This window comes from Meleagris gallopavo, chromosome 10 (genome assembly GCF_000146605.3).
Source record: "Meleagris gallopavo isolate NT-WF06-2002-E0010 breed Aviagen turkey brand Nicholas breeding stock chromosome 10, Turkey_5.1, whole genome shotgun sequence".
NCBI classification, from domain to species: Eukaryota; Metazoa; Chordata; class Aves; order Galliformes; family Phasianidae; genus Meleagris; species Meleagris gallopavo.
The window spans coordinates 17,572,460-17,583,205 of record NC_015020.2 but is presented as its reverse complement, the minus strand read 5'-3'; the positions used below and the strand labels follow the sequence as shown (position 1 = coordinate 17,583,205).

The 10,746-nt window shown below is 42.6% G+C and overlaps 1 protein-coding gene across 1 annotated transcript in view; it reads right to left on the bottom strand.

The window, feature by feature from the left end:
* Positions 1-202: 202 nt before the first annotated feature.
* The window catches only part of LHX8 (LIM homeobox 8), a 14,537-nt gene continuing 3,993 nt past the window's right edge, over positions 203-10,746 (bottom strand). Inside the window, exons 2-7 of the mRNA XM_031554980.1 lie at positions 7,834-8,034; positions 6,228-6,448; positions 5,673-5,776; positions 2,784-2,879; positions 1,582-1,765; positions 203-805 (exon numbers count right to left, since the gene is read on the bottom strand). Of these exons, the coding sequence (XP_031410840.1) occupies positions 729-805; positions 1,582-1,765; positions 2,784-2,879; positions 5,673-5,776; positions 6,228-6,448; positions 7,834-8,034 (883 nt within the window). The 3' untranslated portion in view covers positions 203-728. The remainder of the gene's footprint in view (positions 806-1,581; positions 1,766-2,783; positions 2,880-5,672; positions 5,777-6,227; positions 6,449-7,833; positions 8,035-10,746) is intronic.

The following is a 10,746-nucleotide window of genomic DNA, read 5'->3' as shown; positions in this document are numbered from 1 at the left end:
GCAAGCACCTATTTCTTGTGTTTCAAGACCAACCTAAACCCATTAGAAACATTTTCCAGATCAGTTGAGACAGAACACTCCTGAAAAAGTCTAGTGCAGCATACCTAGGTATAACCCGGAGTTTTCTTTTAAAAGTTGAAGATTTAAGTTAAGCATTTCACAAATGCTCACAGTTCAACCATAGACACAGCAACACTTTTGCTTAGCATGCTACAGCAGAAACTTTATTTAGTTTGTTTTGAAAATATTTGCAACCAAAATTTATTTTTGCAAATTCACAGAAATAAGCTTTAACATATAGGCTGTATACAACTCAAATACAAGTAATACTTTTAGCAATAACTTACTAATACAAACTAATGATAAGCTACAAACTCACAAAGAATTGTAAACATTTTGCACAACTGTCAGTCCTTTCTTTTAGGCAAAGTGCTCTTCTGATGACAAATAAATTAACAAATACATAACTAGAGTGATCTACTTCCAGACAATACAAAAAGATGTTTAATAAGGCTTGTAAACAATGTAATATGTAATTATGCAGAATCCATAAAAGTGTCTTGCAGGCTAAATGTATACTTACATACCTGGGCAGCAAAAAGGTTCTTGAAAATGTTTTAGATGTTAACTAAAAAATTAACATCAATATCTTTCCAATGATAACTTTCATACACAGTAAGTGACTTAAGCTTACATCCTTAGTAGCTTATATCCCTGACAGAAAGAAATTAGGTATGACTTATTGGCAGTTGTGTCATTGAGTGGGGTAGCAAAGGCTGGAGTCCAAGAGCTGTAGGTGAATGAGCTACAAAAACAGAAAGATTTACTTGTCAGCTTCACTGGAAGTAGAAAAATATAAACAAGTAAAATCCCACTGGGTAAATAAACCAGTCCCAAACACCTGACCAAGCACTGCTTCTCTAAACAGCTCTGATGCCAGGAGGTACTTGGTGGCATCACAAGTGCTTCCACCAGCCCCATACCTCAGGCCCAGGGCTCACTCGCCTCCAACCACAGCCCACCTCACACCTCTCTGGAGAAGAACGAGCTCAGGCCACGCGTGCAGCTGAGAGTCCAGGCCTCCCAAAGCTTCCAGACACTCCAAATCATGAGTTTGAGCCCAATTTGTTGACACATCAGGTCAAATAACACAATAACATTTTTTTAAAGCAAAGCTGCCCCCATTACGTGTTACTGTGAAGGAAGCTTAAGTTCTCAGTACACCTACAGTTTGTGGGGTAAGGGTCAGGGAGTGGCTGGTCAACGGTTTTCACTAAAATTAGATATTGTAGAAAACACAGCGTGAGTGCTACAAAAACAATTGAATTCTTACTACTAGTACTCATGGTTTGGAGGGAGCACAGAAAGAAGTCTTCACACCCAGATGTTCGGCTATGCTACTACAGTGAGTGCTGCTGATAGAAGCGCCTCCTTAACAAGGCACAGAGAGCAAATACTGTATTAAGATATTCTATAAAGCATAAAGCAAGAAATCTGGTAAGCTTCTTTATTGGCAGCCTGGTAAACTGTTCTTGCTGCAGTCAAGAATGATTGTGCTTGGCTATGCGGAGTCGTACCTACCATCCATATAACTGTGCAGGGCAGTTAGCATAGTCCCATCCTGGGGTACGTATGCTGAATATGCCATTTCTTCTAACATGGGTGGAGACAGCCTGGAGGGCTGAACTGCTGTGACTGGAGCAGTAGATGAATGGTTAGGACTGACGTGTTTCTTATGACGTGCTCTGCAATTCTGAAACCACACCTGAAAAAAAAAAAAAAGATTTACATCATATAGATTCATTGCATTCTGCTTTGACGTTAACTTGATATAAACCTCAGAGCTCAGTTAGTTAATTGGGCCTCAAACGTAGCACTGAGAGTCCAAAATATCTACTTTGAAGATGCACGGTGCCTTAAGCACACACACGAGCAGGTCAGGAAAGCTTCTGCAGCAACACATAGCCCACAGGCACTGTGAGGGACTGCATGGCTGCTGGGCCAGGCGCCGGGCTGGGCACCCACAGCTGCTGCATGCAGGTGCATGGCAGGGATGCAGTCTTCTCTTGTGCCTCGACGCTGCTGGCAATAAAACAGATTTTGCATGGGATACCTATTTTTCTTTTCCATGTGAAGAGTGAGAGTGTCAACTTTTTAAAAGCTTGATCACAGTTTCCAGCTACCTAATTCCTGTATATCTGTCAGATCTCCGGGGCTAGGAGGAGATAAAGGAGCAGCAAGCTTCTTTCTAATTATATAAATTTATAAATTCATATTAAAAAATACATTTATACAGAAGAAGAGCATGAATGTGATGGCTGCCAAGAGGAATCTTCGAGCAAAGTAAGAACCATAAGAACCTAAGTTTGTGTTTCTCAGTTTTAAATGGCTTGGGCATGTTTTACCTCTGCTCTCAAAAACAGATCACTAGGTAATTGGTCCTAATGTCTGTGTTGTATATCACAAATCCAGAAAGCACAGCTCTTAAGAACGTGCTGCTGGATTCATAAATTCATGTTTATGAAGAGCTCAGTGCCAATTACGTGCTCGTCAGGCAGTGGAGTTTCTTCCTTGACAATTTCTAATCCTCCATACAAAGCCAAGAATACTGCAAATCATTCACAATGACATTTTGGTTCTAGACCTACTCCTAGCTAAGAACAGTTTTAATAAGCCACCACATTAGATCTTTCTCCACCTCACAATAACTACATCATTATTGTTAACTGCCACTAAGCATTTCCCACAAATGAGTGGCAGACTTTGTAACTTGGAGCAGTCACCTGTATAACACGCCTGCTCAGGCCTGTTCTTTCTGCCAGTTTCTGAAGCGTTTGTGCGTCTGGATTGTTGTCCTGAGCAAACTGTGCTTGCATAACCTGAAAAGATAAGAGTTGGGGTTTTTTTTTGTGCAGTCCCAAGGATGGCATTAGAGACTTCTCTCAGACTATGATCCTTTTCCTTCTCTGTCTTAAGGGAACTGTTGTAATCTCTAGTCCCCAGACAGTCCCAGTAAAAGGGAGAAAAATATTTTTTAAATAATCCACAAAATTCACACCCAAAATAGAAGCCCCTTATACTGCTTAACTGAACCGAGACTTTTATGACAAATGAATTATGCTTGGAAACAGAAATGGATGAAGCATTCAGTTGTGATTGTACTAAAGGGACTGTGTGAGAAAACACACCGCGAAACAATTCGAGCATACTTGACAAAGAAAATGGTTACAGCAGCAGACCACAGCAAACAGCATCAGGAAGAAATGGCTTTGGTTGGGTTCTTTGAGCTTGTCAATTGCTACCTGCCTCTTGCACTACACGGAGCAACTTGATGCTCTTCGCAGCTACATGGAGAACGTGGGCAACTTGGAAGCTCCTCGCACCGCATTTACTTTCCAGTGATGTGAGAGGCACTCAGGCTGCACCCTGACAGACCTGCGCTATGCAGCTATTTGGTTGGACTCGTCTTTTGTTACAAATCATCACGTTATCACCTGAATTACAATTCTTGAGGAAGTAGATGTCAACCTGACCTGCAACCTGAACAGCTCTGGAACATGTAAGATTTTACTTTAATTAAGAAGTAAGACTTCACAGATTTCTGCAGGACTTCTTCAGCTATTTAGTAAACTGCAGTTTCTCATTTCTGAATTTCGTTCCTTGATGGTCTGCAAATTTTGCCTTGCTTCATCTCTGAGGAACTCAGACAACTACTCTCAAATTCAGAATGTTTAAACTATTTACTTTCCTACTGAGTTTCATAAAAGAACATCAAAAACACAGACATCCTTCTACATCCTTAGGCACACTACTGGAGGTCTTATGTCAAGAACAGGTGCTGAGACAGATGCACTGAGCAGACAGCAAGCGTCTGAAAAGATCTCATATCTGCTGAAGTAGGTTACAATCCAGTAAAACGGGAAAAGCAAACACAGAGGGTTAATTGATGTCAAAACAGAAGAAGCCCTGAATCCTACTCTGAGAGCTGGACCTGTCATTCATTCAGCTCGTGGTGGAAAAGTCTCCTTCCTGCAGAAATTCACACCTGATATCCAGAGCCTTCGCACCTTACACCCCTTCCAGGTTGTGCTCTTGTTTTAGATTAATAACACCTTGACTTCAGTCATGGATCAAACAGCAAATCAAGCAGCGTACAACTGTGTGCATGTTAAACCGAGGTGTGATAATCAGTGCATAACTAGAATTGACCACTTTTACCACAGACACAGTGACAAAGCAGAACAGTAGAAAATGAACACTGCAGTAACAGTGTGCACCCAGAAACTCAGCAAAGGAATATAAACTGAACATGAAAGACACGTAGCTAGAGCTAGGGAGAAAGCTGCTGCTTCCTTTCCACTGCAGGTTGACACTTCTGAATCTGGTCTCGCTCTCACCCTCCTCACGGGGAGCTGGCACTGGTCGTGCTGTTTTTCCCTGACAGGCTCACTTGGTGAAGTGGCGATCCGGAGGCAGAAATTAGTCATATTTGAGGCAATCCAGAGTCAACTCTTGTCAGGACAGCAACAAGACAAGAAGCTCTGAGAGCAAAGCAGATGCAGGCAGTTCCCACCCCCACTGGGCAGGCAGGACCCTACCAGGAATTTTGATTTCATACTTCCAGAATTCCAAGGCTCCTACTTCCCTTTTGTCCTGACACTGGAAAGGAATACGACCAGTGGTTGAGCTCATATGACAGGATATTGAGAGAACGTGTTTTGATAATGCGTGATCAAGAACAAATTGGACAGTAAATAAAACTGCTGCCAAGAACATCAAATGCACTTCTCCTCTATTTCACTCCACTCAGTTCTATGAAAGAGCTGTCAGCTCCCCCACTCTCAAACACGCAGCCCTACACTGGAGCTAGGCTCTTGAAACGTGACACCAAGTCTACAGAATTCAGTATGCTTAAACAGGCAGCAGCGAAGCTCAAAGATACTTTGAGATTGAGCGTGCGTGTAAAGCACTTTGGAAGGCATGAGAAAAAGGGAAGAGAAGAGGGAATGAGAGCAGACGAGTTCCTACTAAGAGCCTGTCTTCCCAGTGCACATCAATATAGCCAAGACGTGATCTAAAAAGTATGTAGGAAAAATGATGATGAGAGATAAACATGTGATTATTCCCCTTCCTCTCTATAAAACAAAGAGAAACACCACATTAATTGACAGGAGTTGAGCTGTATTTACGTGAATATTAACAGGAATCCACGACACTTACCTGTTGTTCTGAGAACACAAGCTTGTGCAGTCCTTTACTGAGCATTGCAATAAAAATCGAAGCTTCCTGCCTGTTAATGTCTTGAAGTCATATCCAGTACCCATCTCTTCATATTACGTAATTCTAAAAATATTCTTTATTATGTGCAGTGATGTAAATGTCTGCTTAAATAGATTTCATCGAGCAATCAAAATAGATCAACCTTTTTGTTTCCACTCTGCAGAATTACTGGCTGCCCCCAGGGAAATAAAAAGCTCGAAGGGTAACTATTTCATATGAAACCGCTGAAGCTAACAAACTATTCCAGAAACATGCCGTGTCTTGATAGTTTTTGAAAAAGTATAAAGCATACAAGCTTATTCTTCCCCCACATATGCATCTGATTTCCTATCAGTTCAGAAGTTACATCCTGTGTAAACCTGAAGTACTCAAGCTTTTAGCATTGCCTCTACCTGGAGTTGATCTGCTGTGAAGCTGGTCCGAGCTCTTTTTGCTGGCTTTGGATGATTAACATCTTGTTCTGTCAGCAGCGCTCCTTCCACACTAACCCCATTACCTGAAGCATTAAAAAGAAGACACTGTCTGCTAAGCATTCAAAATGACGTTATTCATAAATCAGATGGTCGTCTAACAACTCACAGTGGCTGGCCAGCTGAATTTCACATGCAGAAAAGCCATGTTTTGTTCAAAGTTAAATTGACCTGACACCACCACCCATCCTCCCCAACTGGCTCCCTTGCAAATTGATGGAGGAAAGAGACGCAGCATGACATTTTATCAACTAGATAAGCTTTGCTTTCCTTAGGATAGGAAACAAGTTATACAAACTCCCTCTCTCTAAATATATATATGAAAACATTAAGTAATTTGCACATTATTTTAATTCAAGAACCTGTGCTTCCAGCCTTAGTAAAGCTAGATAATTAGCTCTTTTAAGACAGAAGATGAAGTAAAACCCAACAATTTAATTAAAACTAACCACAAACATTTCTTAAAAGCAGCGTTACCGTTTTCAACTTCTCTTTTCAGATTGTCCAACATGCAGTCATAATGTACTCTACAAAGGACTTTTTCTTCAACCAAAGCAAACTCCTCTCCAGTAGAAAGCTGTCTTTTGCAGGAGAAGCAGGCAAAGCACGCCAAGTGGTACACATTTCCCTTAGCCCTTCGGACCCAGTCTGTAGAATGAATGTGCCTCCCACAGCGGGAGCAGCGGGTGCCGTACCGCCTGCAAACAACAAAGGCCCACAGAAGGCTGGAGTCAGATGCTGACCAACCCAGGCACAACGGTTGCTCCAGCAAGGTTAGTAGAAAATGGATGTGGAAGCACAGCTGAGATCCACAGCAAGAAGGCTGACCGCACAGAGCCAGAGGGCCGCGTAACCGTGCTTCTACAGCAATCAAATCGGCAAGGTTGCATCTGATAACTCAAGGCAAGATCACTACTGACCTATAAAAGTTAATAATTTACTTAAGGCAAAGAGCAACATTAAAACATTTGAACTGCTACATGAACTCACAAATCTCGCCTTTCTTTTTACGAAAGTAATATCTGTAAAAGTTGTGGGTGGGAGATAGGAACAGCTGGCTTCATGCTCAAAATTCCCCCAGTTATTCAAATGTTTCACGGTAGGGGTAGTCCAGGTTACTTAGCTACATCAGCCTTCACTGTTCATCGCCCCCTTCCGCTGAAGGGGAGAAAGCTTGCACCTCCACAGTTTTTTTCCTTAGTTACCATCACATTTATGATTTTATCATCTTCAGTGGAAGTTCAAATATAGGCAAATACTTACACTGTTACTGCATAACGTTGTTCTTTCAAGAGGAAACTGACAGCCAGGATATGTTGGATTACGTAAATGAACATAACTTTGTTTTTCCTCCCCTGAAGTCCACCATCCTCAGCCTGATAGCTGACAATAATCCACTCACTATACAGATGTGAATCCCGTAAATACTTTGCCTGAGGAAAGTACTAGTGGTCACAGCAAATTTTCTTCCTGCTTTCTGGACTGAAGATTTTCTATCTTGAGCACTGAGGCCGAAGAGTCTTTCTATGCCACTCAGAATTAATAATACTCTCCCTTATGCAATTAGATCCTAATATTAAGGATGTTTCATATTCTAAATCAAATTGATCCTAGAAAGGTGTAGCTGCTGAAATCCTTTTTAAAGGCTAAAAGATTGACTTGGATTAATAACAGCGTGTGGTATCCTCAGTCTCATACCGAAGTGCTAGTCTGAACTGAAAATCATCTCAGCTTGGCCTTGGCTTCTTAGTCAGCATCACACTAAGAACCATTCTTTGCACATAAGCTAATTTATTGTTATTTTGATAGGCGCTTTGACTAATACCTACCCCCGCTTCGTGTCCATAGAGGTGAATGATTCTAGAAATTCAGTAGCTAGGCACAAATTAAATAAAAGGTTTGTTATGTAGTTGCATGAGACAAGTGCGGGGCTTCCAAGTCCCTCCACCATAAAAATCCACTTAATTGCTTATAAAGTGATAAACTATATGCATGTAAATAAGCACCCATTTTATTTACAGACTAAGCAAAACAAGCAAGCGTGAAATTTTGTTAAATAAAGCGCTACTGCTGCATGGCATACCTGAAATAATCAAGTTTGCAGAAGATATCTTTATCTTTGATGTAGCAGCTGGTGTGCCTTCCGAGAGACGTTCTGCAAACACTGCACGAGAGACAGCGGACGTGCCAGCAGAGGTCGTTCACCTGCAAGAACACCGAAAGAAAAGTACTCCTCAGGGTTTGTACTACCAGTATTTGTACTTTGTACTTACAAAAACTATTTTTTTTTCATACAACCAGAAAAAGGCAGAAATTACATGTACCATGATTCACGGAAAATGAATCGTCGAGGCAAAACTGCCTACAGAACTGCATGCATTAGGGGTTAATGAATGTGACAAAAGTCTTCAAAATAAGCTTTCATGGCTTTGTAATTCAAAGCACAGGAAGAGGAAGCAAGAGAACTTGGGTTCTACATGGATATTTGGTGCCTGGCTCTGTTCTCACATTATTGGGGTAACAGAGCAAGTTCTGGCATCACCTTACTGCTAACTTGCACTCTTATTTCCCAACCTGCAAACACTCCTGTCTAACAATGAACAAAATCTGCAAAGTGATTTGAAATTTTACAGTGCAAACACTGAAGAAAAACCAAAACAGTCTGTCAAGTAGAAACACAACATGAGCTACATCTTACCAGATGGCTGGTAAGCACAGTTGGTGAATGGGGTGGGAGCTCCGAAACATCAGCAGTGTTTTACAGCAAATTCAAAAATTGTTGAAATATAGTATCCATAGTGAAATTACACCCTGGAAAGCAGCAGCAAATCAGGGGCTTTGAAAAGCCACGGGTAAATTTCGGGCAAAAAAGTTATCCAAAATTTTCATTTCTTCATTCTTGTAAAGATAATTCTTTGTTGTGCAGACGTTCCGCAGCACCCATCAGACAAATCATTTCATTTGAAAATCCAATATTCCCACTGACTGAAAAAATTAAGTGATAGCCCTGTGGATAATTCTATATTGAACAGGAGAACTTACGTAAACCAAACAATAAATAAGTTCAGATATGTATGATTTCCTTTAAAAAAACTTCCACACCAATTTTTCATCTCACAGGGAACAGCAGGTTTGTCAGCCCTTATATGAGGAATGGCAGAGCAGTGGTCTATGTGACACGGGATGTGCCTTCTGTCAAAGCGCTGCCAGACAAGCCACAGAGAAAATGAGATGTTGACTCTGACAGGTCAAGCTGAGACCTTTCAGCCAATCCTCATATAACATTACAGCTTGCAGTTGCCCAGTGCTCTTCCAAGATCTATCCTTGTTGGCAGCTGTAGTTTCGTTCACTGACAAATTTACACCACAGTATAATGGCAAACCGTTGGTAACAGGTGTCACCAAATTGATCTCTCAACTGTTTTGCTAGATGGGCGCACTGCAGGCAAAAAGGACGACAGCATCAGGGCCAGTCTGAGCCCGCTCCACAGCTCTGCACAGAGGGGCTGCCGGCGGATCGGCTCCTCCCGGCCCCAGCAGGCAGCCGCGCACCGCTCTGCACGGAGCCCGGCTCATCACAGGCTAACGCTCTCCCACACAGCTTTGTTACACGGCTGGCGGGATGTCACCCATCTGCCTTTATCATTGCACAGGGCTGAATTTAGGAGACATAACTGCTGCTGATCGGGAAGACATCTCTCGGCTGTCTTTCCCTACCTATACAGAAAAGAACGATGTTTAAGTTGAAGTCAAAATGGTCATTCGGGGATCTTTTGTTCTGAGCTGCATTTCAAAGCTTTTCAAAGAGCAGGCAGCAACATTCAGGAAACGAGCAAGCAGGACGTCGCTGGAGTTAACAGAACCAGAAGCAATTTTCTGTCATCCCTATTCCGTTACCCTGCTCCGAGTGCAAGCACACATGCAAAGGTGTGCGGGGTTTAACGGAACAAAAGGCACGCAGAAGCTCTTCACAACCTGTGCATACCCTGCTTTAAATAGGTGCCGACCTGGCATACACGTTCTTTTGACCTCCTCGTTATAACTGGAATCTAAAGAAAATTACCTAAAAAAAGAACATTCACATTTTCAGTGATGCTACAGACTTCCACTTTGCAGGATATATTATGAATTTAAGTCTGCATCTGTTGGAATTGAACGACTGAAAGCACAACTTTCTAATCTCACTTTCGAAAGGACAGAAGGCAGGACTCTGACCCAGCATAACTTCAGTGGCTGCAATCCAGATGGAAAATTGCCACCTTTGAACTGCCTTGATGCCTTATATTTAAAGCCTCACTTTTGTTAAATCATCATGCTTAGTCCTGAATGCTAAAACTAGCAAAAATATTTTTCAATCATGTCAACTTCTCAGAAATTACTAGAGCCCCTTTTTAAAGGAATACATTGCTTCCACGCTTCTGAACAGGCTCTGCTTTCCTTTCAGATTCACAGCATCGCACTGAGTTTTTTTTAGCTAACAACGAACGGGTCAGTGCTACCAACTGCTTTATCAGGAGCGTGCAGCACAACCGAGACGCCACCCACATCAGCGTTCCTTCTCGCTCCCTTATGAAACACGTGAAGCATACGCAGCCCTAAAGCAGGAGAGCGTTCTCACAACACAGGTATCGCTTCAGATTTCTCTGAGGCCCGAATCTCACAGACGCACGCGGTTAGCTTCAGAGTTTTAAAAACGTCCGCTTCTGCAGTAATTCTACACATCTCTGCAAGTCGAAAAACCGGCTCAGATGTTACGGATGCCGACTGCGCAACAACGGCGATGAAGGAAAGCGGACGAGAAGCGTGCGAGAGAAAGGGCAGGACTCCTCCGAGCTCGGCGGTCCGCCCGCAGCGCCTTCGCGTTTTGCCACCGCACTCAACTCACGGCCGTCAGACAGGCAGGACGCCGCACAGCTTCGAGACGCCGGAGCCCCGCGGCCCGGCCGAGTCCTCCCTTCTTTTCCCCTCCCCTCCCCGCACGTTGCGGTGCCCGGCG